Genomic DNA, 17,424 nt, shown 5'->3' with positions numbered 1-17,424 from the left:
CCCTGGCAGAATCATGGTGTTGCTCCACTCAAAACTACCCCGAAACATGTTCTAGGGATGGCACAGTGCTGACAATTGAGTCTTAGCATTTGATAATACACTTTGACTTTGTTTAATTTACTAGGATAGATGTCATCATTGCAAGGCATTGCAAGGACTATGTGTTCCAAATCTCATTTTTATTTAGCTGCACTAATTCCAATGCAAATTATTTCCCTTGATTCTTACTAGTAATTACTATTTATTAATTCTGGTAAATCTGGTAATATTTCCCTTTGTGCAAAAAACAACTAACTAACGAAAAAATCCTCCAGCTCTAGATTTATATATGCATGAAAAAATACCTTTTAAATTTCACTTAATAATATAAATGAATCTGAGCCTAGAATTGACATATGGATTCTCCCCAACCTTTGATGAAGCCTCGATTCAAGTTTGAATTTTAATGAAGTCTGGACTTCTTTCAACAGGTTCTTTGAATTTGATTCTACATCTGCTTGACAGACAGAAGCAAGTCCCTAAACTAGTTAGTCTTCTATAGTCAGTAAGATTCAATTGTAAAGCCAAATGGTGATACAAACATCTTTCTTGATTTAAGATGTTTCACACAAAAATGTGGCCACATGTTAACCCACAGCAGTTATTCTGCTTCCTAGTGAAATAAAGTCTGGCATCATGTGGAGGTAAGGAATGGTAGTGGATGGGATACTGGGAAATGGGGGTGGAGAACATGAGAAATGAGTGGGAAGGTAGGCAACCCCACAATAGCCCCACTCAGTCCTGCTTTAGGACCCAAACCCACCTTGCACTGGGAAGGAAAGATAGGTCCCTCTTTGGCTGTCCTCTTCAACAACTTGTCATGTAATCTGCCATGTGGGGAATGCTGGAGTGCGTTAAAAACAGCCCTGAGAACAGAAATCCAGGCTTGGGGAATCTAGCATGTGCAGGGGAGCATGGGCTGGAAGCAGCTCGCTGTGAAGCATTAGGAACTCCTTAGGTGCTAATAGCTTCTAAAAAGCTAATGGTTTAATAGGGCTGGAAGAGAAGAGCATGCTGGAAATTTTCTCAGGCAGGGTTTTGTATATCCTGATAGGAAACGGAGGGGAGGGAGAAGAGACCCATTATTTTCTTCTTAGGTATTTATTTGAATAGAAGTGGAACTGTAAATTCTGAGGATTCTCTCACCACGGTTTTGATATCTTCACATGCCAAAGATTTCAGTGAGTGGTGACAACCTCCTTCCATATAACAACGGAGAGAACAGGGCTTCAGAGTCACATGTTTATTTAATTTCATTAGTGCTGTTGTTGCAATAGTAACTACAAGCACCTAAAGAACCTCTAAGATCTAAAAAAAAACCCAGTCCTTATTAAAAACATTACTTTGCTGGAAAACTTTGCTGACATATGGTTAAGGCTGCTCACTTGCTTCCATGAAGTCGATATCAGCATAATTCAAACTTCTGAGAAACCAGGAAATACAGAGGATAATAAATTAATATTCAATTCAACCTTTATAACAACGCTTAATATGTCTGTAATGGAAATAATTCACCTTTTCAGTGAGTGGCTTTCAGAGAACATAGTCTGTAACTACTATAGTTCAGGCACCCCTTATCTTTGGAAAAGTGGACTGTATTCGAAGTGACACTTCTTTTACATGCATGCTCTGACCCAATTTCCTAGAAAAAAATTCCATTATAATTAAGTTTTATCTTTTCCCCAGACTCACCATTAGTCACACTTGTATTATTAAGCCCACAGAATATTTTTCCTACTTTACTTTGCACTTTTGATCCCACCCACAGGAGTGATGAGCGCTGTGGGCCTGAGGCCCCATCTGAAGGTATGGCCTCCCACTTTCACTACAATTGTAGTTTACTAAGTTTTCTACAATTTGACACAGCAATAATCAACTCCCCAAATACTGCCAGTTCCCTGTTCCCACTGCCAGCTCTCAGGAGGGAGAAATAAAGGTTGCCTGAATGTTGACCTAGACTCTATATTTCCTGGCTTCCAAAAGTCTGAATTTTGCTGAAGCTGATATTTTATACCACCTCCAAATACTGCCAGGAAATCCTAACTCTGCATTAATTAAGGGGTTTTGTCAGTCAGTAAAAAGGAAAGATGCTTTAAAGACCTGATATTCACAATTTCCTTGATTCTTAAAATATATTTGAGAGAGCATCTTTGCAATGTGTCGGTCTGTGATTCAGGATGAGAAAAAATTTCTGAGGAGTCCTGAAATTTCTAGGAAGGACTAGATGCATTGGTAGACTGGGTTGGGTTTTTTCTGTGTGAGGGATGTTAGCTTGGTTTTGAACACTTTTCTACTGACTGACTCTTTTATACCAGGTGAATGGTGTTCACCACCATTTTGCTATTTAATTTATTGCTCTCATGGGTTCTGTTTTAAATGAGAGTCAGAAAACACTGAGCTAAGGGTGAGCTGGCTTCTTTAGCACGTATAGAGAGAAACCAGCTTTTACAAATGTATGCATAACTGTTTGAAGCCACAATCACCACACCAGTTTTCAACTGAGCTCAGCTTTTATCTCTTCAGGAAAAAAAAAAAAAAGAAAAATAAAAAGGATAGTTATCACAAAATACTTGGTGGATCTCACGGGCACATTTTACAGCTGGGTTTTTAGAAGTATTTGAGTGAGCTCTTTGTGAGGTACATGAACACCTTTCAAAACTGATCCAAGCTGTGTATGGATGAAAGATAGAGTCTTGACCTAGGACTACAGATAATCTAATCCTTTAGTTCAAGTTCTCTCAAAACTCAGCCACAAACTCATTACTGAATTTTCAGTTCTAGAGCTCTGTAACAGGATGGAAATGCTGTGGCACAACAATAATGCTGACAGAAGAGAAGAGAGGAAGGACCAGTGGTGTCAGTGGAAACAGGGGATGAACACCTCTCACCCCTTCCATCCTCTGATGTAAACTTGTATACCACAGCTATCTCTCAAAGGTAACTGAAACCTTCTTGACCTTCCATTTCCAGAACATGAAAACTCTCCTTTCAGGATGGCTGGAAAATGCTGTGGTGGCAAGGGCAAAGAAAAAATGTTTTAAAGTCAATTCAAGCATTTGAAGTTTTCAAAGAATAACATGAAGAAATGTTTTTCATTGGAAAACTGGTATTATTGTGCCAACTTAAGAATGGTGAAACACCTCAGGAGGCATTTGTGAATATTCATGAACACGCAGGAGCACACCTACCACCAAACTCACTGCTCCTTCCACCCATTAAACCATCATCAGTGGTGGTTGATGCTGGGCAGTATAAAGAGCTCAAGGAGATAAAACTGATGTAGACTTCAGCTTATAGTAACAGGTTTCGAAAAGGATTCAGCAGTGGCATGAGTCAGCCCAGTTGCATCAGCTCCTGTGATGTCTGAATTTGGTCAGAGGATGAATCCAAACAAAACAAATTTTGCTTTAGAAATAAATTTTACATAGCCTTTGTGCAGTTGAGCAGTGCAGGAGAGGAAAAAAAGGTATTCAAGCACAGACGACTCCAGCACTCTCCCTGAGAAAGATTTCTGTGGCAACCAGTGATTAAGTGTGATTGAAGCCATGCAAAATATTTTCAGAGAGCTGTTTCTTCAAAGGTCAAAACGCGCTTGCTTTTGAATTCACAAATTCCTAAATGAAACTGGCCACCTCCTCACATGTTCCAATGTGTGCCCCCTTTCTCTCCCAGAAGTAAGTAACATGATCATCTGTTCACTAGAATGACTGCCAAAATCCTGGGAGTAATGGTTGTAAATATTTTTAATTTCAAGCTGGTTGAGTTGTTCTGAAGTCTGTTGGCTTCAGACAAATCCCAGTTCCCTTAGTCACCATCCAGCTTCATGTTATCACAAAAGCCAGTAGGAAATTCTCCTTCATGTTTTCAGACAGGGAACTGCACTCTTCGAGTTATCCTCTAGCTGGAAAAGATAAAGAGGCTGCTGCTTCCTGTATGTGAGTCTCTATCTTACTGACCACAAGAAATCCAAAGACACAGACACAGGGACATAAGCATTTGCAGAAATTACTGTACATTGTAAAGTCAGCAGAGGAAAGTAATATTGGCCACCTTCCCCCTAAGAGAGTAACACTGCTGTGTTTATGAATGCCCTTAATTTTGAACGACCTTATAGAGTACTCTGAAATCAGAGATAACATCAACACCTCAGGTCCTTTCCTGGCAGTAGGGCTGGATGTAGCATAGTTATTTGGAAGTCAGTTTTGTGTGTTTGCATGCAAAGGTGCTGCATTAACGCACAGACTGCAAAACCACTGCTATCTCCATTAATTTACTTCTCTTGCAGCCACGGTCAATCAGTCCTGTTCACCAGGTCATGCCTTTCTCAGATGGTAATCTGCAGTACCTTCCATCTCCTTTGCATCAGCTACACAAACACAGACTCATCCCCTAGACAGCTCCCAGATTTGGGACTTGATACACCCATCCTTTCCAGAGAGCTTGGAAAAGGGTTAAGTGCTAAAAGCAGAACCAGCAGAAGAGTGCTTATGCTAATGGCAGCTTTTATGCAAGTGCCCTGCCACCTGTATGACTGACTGCAGGATGCCAGCCTTTGCTCTGCTAGGGCCTGCCTAGAAACATTTTAATGGGAAGTGGCCTGCTTTTTAAAAATCAGTAATAGAGGGGAAAATTTTGTTTAAAAAAATGGAGCCATGCTATGGAATAGCAACTGGACAAAAGCATTTCCAAAATTGATTCAGTCTGTATCCGTGTGTTTTTCCCACACGTGCACAGCAAGTACTTTTTTGCAAGAATTGTATTTTTCTGCCATATTGTTTTTATTGAGAGGTTTCTTTTTCCTCAAAATCCATGCTCTGAAGTTATACTTTCCAAAGTCCTAACTTAGTTTGGTTTTATTAAAAATGTTGCCCTCCTGATTTTGAAAAAGAGGTGGAAAGCTGAACTATAAAGTTTTAAATACTAGAGAATTTTTCAGCAGATCTAGGGATGGAAGTTTAGGGCCTGATGCTCAGTTTCTGATTGTTGGAGTCAGCAGCACTATTAGCCTCAAGACCAGAAGGCTTAAAAACATTGGCTTAATGCTCATACAAGGATTTGAGCAGGATGTTTTCTTTCATTCTTCCTTCCCCACCCGTATGCTAGTATCAAATTACATACATTGCTTCAGATTTCCAACATTTCCCAATCTGGATTAATTTACATTTGGAGAGAGGGTGTGAATTAAACTGTTATAAAAGGCTTAGATGCAGTGCCAACTTGTTACTATGCTCTTTCAAGCATCAAATGCTTTTTCTATTAAGGAAGCTCTCAGAGAATTTCTTGCATCTGGAAATGGCTCTCATTGCGCAGCTCATTTATCAAATGCAAAACATGACATACACAAATGAAGGCATTCAGAGTAACACATCTCCTGCTGCAGTTAGAGGCTCTGTCATACTATGGCCTACAGTAAGATATTGCTGTCTTCAAGGAGATTTCAGTCTGAGAAAAACCCAGCTCCTGCAGGGATGCAGGATGCAAGGGAAGAGTCAGAAGCAACCAGGAGACAAGCAGAGGACAGAGTACACACCAAACTGCTACAGCTGACACAGTCAGAACTCTCAGCCTTTGGCTTGAACTGCCTCAAACAGTCCAAAGTGAGAAGCTGGGCCTGATAGAACTTCCTAATTCATTAAATACCTAGGAGTGAAGATAAAGCCTGCCCTTGTCTTCTACTGGTCTTCTCCCTTGAATTTTCTCATATGTCAAGTTCCTACAGACATACAATTCCATTTTCTGCCAAGGGATGTGATATGATTCCTATCCCTAGTTGGCTGCAAACACCACATTCGTAGCACGCCTTTTAATTATAACACTGAAGCATGGGATGAGGCAGATTCAAATTTGGGTATGCCTAGAGGATGGTGTCACTCTTGCTGTTCTTGGTACTTGTGTCAGAGCTGGGTTAGTCACTAAGGACTTTGCTAGCAAATTGCATTCAAGGTCCACGTAACTTCTCCCTTGCCAGCATTAGCCTCTGACAATTTTTGTAAGCTCTGTGAAAATTATTCAGGGATCACAAATTTCCCAGAGCTTGCAATTTCTATCCTGAAGCATTATGGGCCAACACATCCTCAGGATGCTTTAGTATGTTCAGTTACTTGTGATCTTAAGCCTGCCTTAAGCTCATATTCACTGTCACCTGGGTAAGTGTCTTCTTCAACTGAGGGAATACAGGCAGGAGCATAGAGCTGAGTATCTGGTTTATTTCTGCAGAAGCAGAAGGGATTCAAAGCTTTGAGAACTGCTGGTGAACTTCCTTTCTCCGTTGTTCACCTTTTCCAATGAACAGCTACAAGAGCCTTAGAGGTTCTGCATTCCCCCTTTACCAGATTTCTTTAGGGGCATGTGATGGGTTTTGTAGGGTAGCTACAGAGTACAGCTCTTCTCCCACATCACCACTAGCCATCGGAGACAGCCCAAATGCTGCCAGCAAGGATTGTAGTTCTTCTTCCCACCAGTTCAATAGATTGCTTACTGTTCTCTCTGATTCTCTACTGAGTGGGGAGAGAATAATGCATCAGCTTATAACTCATCAAATGTGACCAGGGGTTTTATGGTGCTTAACAGATGAGATAAATGTGAACTGAAAAGTAAGGAAATTGCCAAGGAGCAGGTTTTAAACAATCAGAAAACAATTGCTTTAACATGGTGCTTAATGCTGTTGTGACTCATAGCCAGCAGTTGTAGCAGCAAAAATGGGTAAGTGTGCTTTAAAAAGATTGGAAAGATTTGTGAAGGATGATTCCACCCTTGGCTAATAAATATGATGATCCATATGCAACCTCTGACTCAGGAAACTGTTCAACTTTGCCAAAAAATGCGACAATGTTCTAGGAGAAAAAACACTCTTCTGAGAGAAATGTTCCCTAAGCATCAGCCTTGGTCTCTGCTGATGTTAAGTTGCTGAGCTAGCTGAATTCTGGCATAATTCTTATATTTCTCCTAAAAAAATCTGCATTTGGCTAACCTAATGAGCAATCTGTGTCATACAAGGGCTAATCTATAAGGCCTTGTACAGTTCTGATGAATTTACTACTCACAACAAACGCTGTTGGATATTGCTGGATCCTATGCAATTAAATACATCTGTGGTTCTAATAACTGGGGGGCTACCCAATACACAGTCTGTATTCGTTCTTCTCTGCCATGGCTCACCAAATAAAAATGGAAAGTTGTAAACAATGGGAATGTGTTCACACTGTGCTGGCAATGCTTCTGAGTCTGCAATACAGAAGGCTGGCTGCAGAGAGAGAGAGAGAAAACACTGGTGTGCTGCTGCACCTCCTGACGTAACCCACAACGGATCTGGCTATCCCCGGAGTCATAAAACAGTCACGGGAAAAAAAAAAACCAAATCCCGAACTACTTTATCCAATGATTACATAACCTACACAGCCACACTGCAGCTGAGGTGAGAATCTTGCAGATAGCTTGGGAAAAGTTTCCAAACCCCAGCTGCTCCAGGCAGGAGACTGCATTCACTCCTGCTCAGCCTAACAGGCTCAGAGCTATCCTGAAGCACAGTAGTTAAATTTGCCACTCCAAACAGTCCCACCCAAGAGACTGTCCTGAAGCTTTTTACAGGGAAAGGATTTAATTAGAATGTGATTTTTGTGGTGCAATATTCAGTACAACAGAACCACCAAAATGTATGCTTTGTGATTCGTGGTGCAGGTTTGCTTAGGCAACTTTTAAGACAATCCCTAGGTAGAGAAAGGGCAAAGGCACCAGAGAGGAGGAGAGACTTTGCTGAGCAGGTTTGAATGTCATAAATGCACAGTTATGGCTTAGTATTTGTATCGCAGTTGACAGATGCTGCAGCAGTCACATGACTAGAACATGACCTCGTATTTCGGCTCTCTCCCCTCCTCCCCCCGTGATGAGGGCAGCGCTGGCACTTAAATGAGCAGAAGGCATTTCCAGAAGGCTAGTTTGGAAGTTACTTAAAGGAGAAGCCTGAATTTTGGCACAGAGATATACTTTATACAGACTATTAACAGCTGCTCAACAGCAGCAGAGAAGCAAAACTCTTTACCTCCACTTGGGAAGTGCACTACAGTTGTTGTTAGGGTAGAAACATTGAATCCCAAATCCCATGGGCTTAGATCATTCCTTCCCAAGGAAAAATCTGCAGGAGGCGCAGTAGAGGGGAGAAATGCCTCCATGACTCCTCACAGGTTTACCCTGCAGACAGTGGAGCTGCTGCAAGCTCTGATGTCCTCAGGGGATCTGTGAGAGATGCTGCAGCCACGAGGAGGCCATCTCTGCCCTGATGCTGTCCCAGAAGCCACTCTGGATGCTCTGGCAGGGTGATTTCACAGGAGCATTGAGCATCCAGGAAGAATATATAATTTTATGGAGATTTTCCAAGGGTACTGAGTGAACTCCTAAGCCCATCCACACCTTTTTGCATAGGTTCTGGATTATGCAATTCCCAGAAGGGTCCTGGGAGGAAGACACAGTATGATACTCTCTCAACAGCTGAACACCACTTCAGCAGGAAGGGGAACCCCACCGTTTCCAAATTTCCAAAGGTGCAATTGGCTCCATGGGGATAATTTTCTATAGCACTGTTATAGAGGAACCAAAGTTGAGACTGGCTGAGAGGTAAAAGTCCTGAATTACAATCCCAGCTTTGGCACTGATCTCCATTACAAGTTATATCAACGGGAAGTGTTCTCAAAGTGCAGAGATTTTTGTATATTTTAGAGTCTTCCCAGTAATGCAGCTGCATTTTGCAGCTATTCACAGACTACGGACCTGAAACTTTCCATATAACTTCGCAGTTTTCCAAAGGATAAAAAGTAAGAATTTTTTGTACAACTACTTGCCTCTAAGCCTTCTTTTCTTTAGCCTGGTGTTTGATTGAAATGTGGCACGATTGTTCTCACCTATCAGGACCAGTAATTCTTTGGAGCCATAATAGCCCACTCAGCCACGTTAATGTTGATAGCACACCAGAACTGGCTGGGACTTCTCTGCTTTTGATACACAGGGGGTTTCAGTCATGTTTGGGTTTCACCATGAAGGTCTTCGCTTGAAAAGTTCTGGCTGCGTACGGCAGTGGTTATTTTGATTATCCCAGCTGAAGCACGAGCATTCCCAGAAGGACCAGCAGTTCAGTGCCCTGCTGCTCGTGCCCTGCTTTGTCGCTGACCTGTTACAAGACTTTGCTGAACATCTTCGCATAATTACTTCGTTTCTTAAAGGAAAGAAAATTAAAAACTGATAATCTGGGGACAAGAAGAGGCCTGCAAGTGTGCGTGTTACACATATGGTAGGTATTAGTACTTGATCATAAACAAGGGTCTTCCAGTCCTTTGGAGTGTGCTTGGGTGGCTGAGCCTTCATCCCCAGCAAGCGCAGTGTCTGTCCTCCATCGCACTTGAGGCCAAGGGCAGGGCTGTCACACCCGAGGCTCCGGGTTTTCCCTCAGGAAATCGAGCAGTGCCGGCGACAGCGCACCGCTGCCAGCCCCGCTCCTGCCGCCCGCCGCCGCCATGTTGGGAGCCGCGCACGGCGCCATCTTGTGGCCCCTGAGGGCTGGTGGCGAGGGAAGCGGCACCACCGAGCCTGGAGCGGCGCCGGCTGAGGACGCCGTTGTCCTTCTTGTTATGGAGAGAAAGACAAGCATTTCCAAGTGTTGTAGGGCCGCCCGGTTCTCGGCACAGCGAGCGAGCAGCAGCAGTTTCAGTAGCCCACCTGTGATGCCTCCCTATGTTGGGTGGAGATGGGGATTTTCAGGTGTGTCAATGAGCCCCAGCTCCTTCCCAGCGTATCGGAAGGCACCTTCCCGGTGGAAACCACACCAGCAGCCAAGAACTGCTGCTCACACTACAATGCACCGGCTGCCGAACATCTGAGAAACCACGGTGATAAATATGCACCATTCCTGTTCACGGTGAGCCTGCACCCAACTCCTCCTGAAAGCTGAAAACTCAACTCTCAGCATCTCACTGAGATATAAAATACTCAGGTGCCTTTCTTTCACCTCGCCTGGCCTGTGATAAGGTGTTTTCTGGTACAACGTTGAATTGAAAGTGAGTATTTGAGAAAAATAACCTGTTGAGCAGCTCCGTCATTCCTCAAATGCTGGTGGCAGTCGGCAGTGTCACCCTGATGCTGGTGGAGCAAGCTGACTTACCCCGGGTTGGAATGGGCTTCCCCCTCTGGAAGGCACCGAGCACCTCAGGAAGCGCTGGACAGAAAGCTCATGCACCTTCTGAGGCCTTTCATAGATAGCCTTTGGAGCTGGATTTGAACTGAATGAGATTGCCTGGAGTAGGATAGAGAGGAAAGTGGGATCAGTCACGGTTTTAGGTATTGACCTGTTTGTCACAGCATCATCCTTCGGGGAGTCTCACTTTATCTGCCTTCTTGCGAAAGCTTTCCAAAAAGAGTTATTCAAGGCTGTGTACAGTCTGCTGTCCTATGTCACTGAATGAAAAGTTTTCAGAGACAGCGTATATTCATTATGTTACAAACATTGATCAAAACATCTAGGTTTCTACAGGTTTATGCCATGCACTTAGGTGCCAGTAAACATTTGAATATCTAGCTCTTAGTGTTTATCTCTTTTTTTTTTCCCCCATTAATTTTCTTAGCACTGGTAAATTAAGTAGATATCAAATTATTGTTGCTATTTAGTAAAATGCTGATAGGGTGAAAGCAACAAGCAATCTTTCACATATTCTATGGCATTCACTTGACATTTTAATCACTTAAAAGTAGTTAAAAAGTCACTCCTAGGAGGTAAAGCAGTACAAGGTCTGTGTGTGAGCCCCACCTAAGCCATGAACATTCAGGAGTGAAAAGAGATTATTTTCACAAGGTTCTAATAAGCCTACATGGCTTGAGTGTAGGCCATCCATGGTTGTATCACTTACACACCCGACTCTCCCTAGCCAGTCTAGGAAAGGAAATTAATCTATTGGTGAGGGCCTGAGGATATGCCCCCTTATAAATGTTGTGTGTCAGTGTAACTAAAATTTTATGCTGGGGGTAAATTAAAGGATAGTATCATTGACATTATGTCTAGGGCTTTACAATTTTCTCTTTTGACTTGAACTGGGACATAAATTAAGCTTCAGACTCTGCTTTTCTGCTCACAATCTGCCTAATCAAAGAAGGAGATCCTCCTGAACATTTCAATGCCCAAGTTGCTGGTAGGAGTCCCTGATAGATTTCTCTTTTAAATTTAGCATAGCCCAGAATAGTAACTCTTACATAACGTATACAGAGCAAATATGGGACTTGCTACAATTTCAGTGAGAGACTGCGGATTTCCTGCTGAATAACTAAGGCAGACAGCGTTAGACTCATGCCTCAAATACAAATCTTCAGCAAATAAGCTCATTCATACAATGCAAGGGATAATGTTTCTTGTAGGTATCAGAATAGAGCTGACAACCAAATGGACTGTGACAGATCCCAGCTCCTCTCATGTGTCTGTGTGTGGCATTGTGGCCTCTGGTTACCTCAAAACTTGCAGATGCATTGGACTCCCTGTTCCTGGGGCTAGAGAGAGACAGCAAGGCAAGAATTTGCACTCCATTATCCACAGGCCACTGGGGCTACTCAAGAATGGGAGTTCTTAAACAAATGAGATCTCTGCTTATTGACAGCTAGCTGGGGTCTGTGGAGCATATTCTCCTCCACACAGCCCATGTCTCAGATGGGAGGTCTTGAAGGAGCAAAGGCCAGAACTGGACCTTTCTGGCATTATATGTTTAGTAGGCCATCCAGCAAAAGAAATGAAATAGACCTTCAATCAATTTTCACCTCCTCCTGCCTTTTGTTTTCCATAGCTTAACACCTCCCCAACAGTGATTTGCAGAGCAGTTGCAGAGTTGGCACATTATGTGTGTGGTTGTCACAGCTGGAGCTTGATCCCTGCCATGTTCCAGGGGTGAACCTGTGAAATACTGCATCCTCTGGGTGCTCTCTGGCTCTTCAGTCTGACAGCCTTTGAGGACTGTAGCTTACTGAGCTGAGTAGGAGTCAGCTATTCCAGTAGGCAGGACACCAGGCTGCTGCAGCATCCCAGAGTTACTCCAGCACTGTTATACAGGAGGATGCAGCAAGGACCTTCACTGTACTTAGTAAGATGGTAGTAGTCATGTGGACTCTTGAACAAGGTTTCATTTCACTGGGATCCACAGATACAGAATCCTAGAATTGCTGGCACCTTGCATATAAAGCACAGGCTGGACAGAATTTGTCCCTGTGTCATTTGACAAAAGTATTTACACTGAGGAATTTGCTTAGCTAAGAAACCTGATGGAAACACACACATGGCAAATAAGCAATTACCCCCATACTCATAGACTTATGGAGATCAATCATGCTGACTTATAGTCCCTGCGATTTCCTGGATTGCTTTATAAATAAAAAACCTAACAGGAAAGCCATTAAATCATTATTAGATTAGCCTTGATGTTGCCTTGAGAATTTTTGATCTGATAAGAAGTATCCCCCCAGCTGATTTGGTAAGGTACCCTTTTTTTTGTCGATATAAATGATGGTGCAGACAAGGCAGTGGAGTCTGAAAACCAGTTCATTACACAGAGGAAATGTATCAGTTTCATTAGAATGATGATATTGCACCAGTTTCACTGTGTGTTTCCTTTAAACCCTGCTTACCCTGGTGAAGTTTCCCTCAGACTAGTACAGAGTATGTACATACACACACTGCTGCAATGATTGAACTAAAGAAGCGTGATGCAATATTTTTTAGCTAAATGATTACAACTCTTCTATGAGTATTTAAGTGTGGCATTTTTCTGTCCCTCAGACCGATAGCGATGCACTGATCCTGCTCTCTTGTGTCAGGAGCTAGTCTGTGACTGTTTTCTATGCTGATACAAAAGGCTGGGGATTGAACATGTGTGGTATTTTCCTTCCTGCTTGCTTCCCCACAGACTCTAGGTTTTCTGGACCCATAGAAGTAACTGGAAGGGTAGCTTGAGTGTCCCACATTGTCATTCATAGCCGTGAGTATGCCTTTTCTGCTCCCACAGAGTCCCAGGAGTCCCAGCAACCCAGAGTTTCTAGATTCAGTGCCTTTATTCAGTGTCATGATTGGTGCTCAAAATACAATTTCCCTAAGGGGTAAAAAAAAAAATAATCAGAGGAGTTTGCCTTTGAGTATGCAAAGATTGGCAATAAACCCCATGGTAAGGTGAGAAGGAAGACTCCAAAAAATTAGAAGTGAGAGATCTAGCATGTTATGAATATCTGAAACTCTTACTACAATTCATGCATGCATCTGCATGCTTTTAGCAGTGAAGGATATTTGGGTGTACTGAATTCCTTGTTGTTCTAGTCTCTGTGACAGGAAAGGGTATCTTCCTAGAAGCCTGCCTACTTTTCAGAGGAGAGCTCTGGACTTTAAACAGGAATTCCTGGGTTACTTTCTTTGGTCAGTCCTTTGGAAGAAGTCAGACTAGAGCATCATAATTGATATATATGACTTAAACTCTTTGAAACTTAGATTTTGTTTCAGTAACACAGGGGAACAGTGCTATTGACCTTAAAGGGAGTTTAATCTCATGTATCCATGGAAGACTGCTGTACATAGGGTGGCAGGTAGGCTCCAGCAGAAACTCCAGCATGCCAGTCTCTGGCAGCCTGGGTCTTATTTTGGAAAACTGTAGAAAGCAAATGATTTAGGATATAAATCAGCAATAAACTGTATAATCCAAATTTAGAGGTTTAATTTAAATAAAAATAACTTGATTAAAAGGGTTAGATTAGAAGCAGATTCAAAAGTAGTGATGTGGAAGACATTTAAATAATACAAATACCTTTATTGGTAATTTTTTTCAATAAACATTTAAATAAAATACTTATGTTGAGGGTTTTGCCAGAAAACCCTTGGAGAATTCTTGGTTCAGTCAGGTTCTTGCTGGTGCTGTAAATCTGCCTGTAGGAAGAGTTTCAGTTCTCTCACATGTCCTCGCAGGGGCCAGATAAACACCTTGGGGTACTCCTGCTGTGCTAAGGTCACCTTTATGCAGAGATACATCACAATGCTCTACTTAGCAGCATCAGAACAGGACTTAAATGATGCATAAATCTTGAGCTATTCAAGAGTTATTTTCACTCTCTCTGTATGAGAAGAAAAGCAAGTAGTTCCTTTAATCCTGTGTGGCTTCTGTATTAAAATAAGCCTTGATACTAATCCCTGGCTATCTGGATTTAGACTGACATATATCCTACAGCTTCAAATACCAGAACATCTGAGTTACCAATGTGCCCTTAAACCCAGAGCATTTATGTGCTTAATCACACCAAAGGACAGAAAAGTCATTATATTCCCAGTGTTTCCCTAATACTGCACAGGATTCCTTCAAAAACCCAGGCAGTTTTCCTGAAATTATTTCCTTTTGCTGCAGTGTTCTCAGTGTTCCCCACTGTGACTTGAAAAAACATGATGAGCAAGGTAAATGTCACAGAGCAGCACATCCAGGTTGAGTGGGCATCTTGAGTAAATTCAACTGCACAATTTACAAATGGGCTTGCACGAAGTTTCACAAAAGGCAGGTGGCTTCACTTGTGTGTGAGCAGATTTTCTCCCTAACAGAAACATCAGGATTCCTAGGTCCTCATCCTAGTACAGTTGTCAAACTTGACCAAAAAGAAATATTAGTAAATTATAAAGCATCCATACTTCTGGGTTTTATGAGTATATATGTGATGGTAAAGTAGTGGTAGCTACAATGCTCCTGTAGTGGTAACTTCAGCAGTGTCACTTCCTAGATGTACTGTGCACATTATATAAAATAAATAGGCCACCAACTTGTATCTCCTTGTGTCCCTGAAAGTGCAGAGGTACTTCATAAGATGGTGCTGCTCTGCAGCAGTTCACTTTGTTCTTTACCTTGTCTTTGTGTCCATGCCTTCCTTTCCATCTTCTGTTTCTTACCCCCATCTGTTGATAAGCACAGAAGTGGTTAACAGTGAATGTCCTGCCTCAGTTCTGAAGGGCAGGGTCGCTCCTGGGGTTGCCCACAGTAAAGAAATTGCATGTGCTAGAGCCACATATGTGCTTTATGCTTCTTGCTCCCCTCTGCCTGTATCACAGCAGGGTATCATGTCAGACAAACTCGGTCAGTCAGCAGGAACAGGGAAAAAATCTCCTCCTTCTCTCTCTAAAGTTTCTGCTTCATAAGCTCTCCTAGGCAAGGACTACCTGACTGTGGTTTCTCAGGCATCTTTAGATACTAAAAAAAAACAGCTACTGAACATCAGCAACCTCACAGATATGGGCAGCCAGAGGCAGCCAGAGTTCATCTCACCTGGCAGGTATGAAACCTGTCCTCTAAGTAAATGTAAAAATCCTTAGCAGGAGGCAGCTAACAGTGAAGAATCCCAGGAAATTAAGTCAAATCATAATGCTTTTTTGGAGATGGATACCAGCACTATATATGCTCTGATGCTAGAGAATCAGCAGATGAACAGCAAAGATTTCAACGTACAAGAAGATATTGGCATGACCTCTGCTGGCAGAGGAAAGTTCTCAAGAGGTTTTAATGCTCAGAGTAATGAAACTTCAGCTGCAAAGCACTCTGCCATGAGGCTTCTCACTAATTCATGCTAACCAAGAGGACAAAGCATCTGTTTCTGAAATCTCATCCTCTTCAGGTTACTGGAGAACCTCGGGCACAGATTTTAAAACCTGATCTCGAGATACCATATCAAGCCAAAATCACATCAATACCACTATCTTTTTTTCCATCTAAACTACAGCGACTACTGTTAGCTACAGCAAAAAGTGTCCCTGAAGGCAAGCTACAGAAACACAATCTTTAATTTATGTATGGCCATTAATAAAGATGGAAGAGAGTTTCAGCTCCTTTTGGCACAATTTTCCAAAGATACTGCTTTTCCAAGAATAATATCTTTGTAACTAGTAACTTTCCAAGAAAGTATCTACACCTCAATCAATGAAAAATTGCAACAGCTTTCGAAATGCCAGGATCATCTCCTTCCTCTTGTGACAAAGCATGGAGTAGGGAGTCATTAGGACACTGAGGGAGAATTGGGTGTTCGTGTCTTCACAAGTGACTCGATCCGAAAGAACCTATCAGGTTCTGAAAGAATGGATGTGGGGGTTCTTACGAAAATCAAGCTGCGCAAGTTTGTTGCAGAACTGAGCACAGGCTGAACTTCTGAACTTTGGGGGGGAAATGTACCGGCTTAAGAGACTTATGAATATTCACTTGTCTGCCCAGGGTTGCTTAAAACAAATTTTAATGGTCATACAATGCATGATGAGCAGGGATACATATTAAAGGAGGAATATGTAGTAGGTGGCTGTACCTTCCCAGTACCTCAGCCAATGGGGAAGGGAGGAGGGCAACATGTGGTCAAGAATTTAGGATTAAAGGAGGCTGCATCCACCAAAAAATCAAGAGAGACCCCACAGGGGTATGGCCGAGTGGCCTCTCTCCCTTTATTTGAATGAAGTTGATTCTTGCAGGGCTCCTCTGTCTCCTTTAGGGACACTGGCCTTTCACAGTGTGATTTCACAACACCATCTCCCACATAGTTAATATTTCCTTTGCAGTGACTAAACAATGCAGCTGCTAAAGCCTACTGTGATGCCTAAAAGGATCTGATTGCTTTGAGCACTGCCTGGCTGAGGAACTCCTGGTCCTTGACAGTGAACACTCACATAATCACATGAAAAGAGAGATGCACACTTCTTCCAGAGGGTTATTTTGACAATTTTCACTTGTTTTGTTTGCAATTCAAGGATTTTTTTTTTGGTTTTGAAATAATGGAAACCTTTAAAGGAGTCAAAACAAAGCATGTTTTTAGAAAATTCCATTCTTTTGAGAAAGGAGAGGGTTTTTCTAATAGGTGTTTGTTCTCATCTAATTCTTACTTTAGTGACTGGCAGCAATTGAGATCCTCAAAGTAACCAAATATCTTTCCTTGGTAAAATTTTAGTAGGTAAGTTTACATTTGAAAGCTATATGCCAGGGGCAAAAAAACCCCAGACAACAAAACCATGAAAATCAGGGACAGTCTGTTACTGTGCCAGTTTCAAGAGTGTCCCGTGGGATATACTAGCTGATGATATGCCCAGTGAATACCTGTATGTAAGGTAGAAAGTGATTGATCTCAGACTATACTCGTAGTCCTCAGGAGTTTCTGTTTCAATACTCATGTAGTGAATGAGTACAAAGTAAGGAATGTTTCTCCATTGCCTCTTCAAAGATGAAGGCTTGAAAGTTAAAAGTTTTAAACTGTTTCTAACCAAAGCTTTAGAAACTGATTTATTTTAGAAAACGAGGCACCATGTTTGAAGGTCATTGAAAGATCTTGTAGTTGATACATCAGTCGAGCAAGCAGTACACTCTTTGATACATCAGG

The 17,424-nt window shown here is 42.2% G+C and overlaps 1 protein-coding gene across 1 annotated transcript in view; it reads left to right on the top strand.

Annotated features, from left to right (window-relative positions):
* The first annotated feature begins 9,772 nt into the window (after nt 1-9,772).
* The window catches only part of LOC138107046 (uncharacterized), an 80,081-nt gene continuing 72,429 nt past the window's right edge, over nt 9,773-17,424 (top strand). The window contains exon 1 of the mRNA XM_069008380.1: nt 9,773-9,943. Within this exon, the coding sequence (XP_068864481.1) occupies nt 9,773-9,943 (171 nt within the window). The remainder of the gene's footprint in view (nt 9,944-17,424) is intronic.

The sequence above is a fragment of the Aphelocoma coerulescens genome, chromosome 3, assembly GCF_041296385.1.
Source record: "Aphelocoma coerulescens isolate FSJ_1873_10779 chromosome 3, UR_Acoe_1.0, whole genome shotgun sequence".
NCBI lineage: Eukaryota > Metazoa > Chordata > Aves > Passeriformes > Corvidae > Aphelocoma > Aphelocoma coerulescens.
This window is presented reverse-complemented; position numbering and strand designations above follow the sequence as displayed.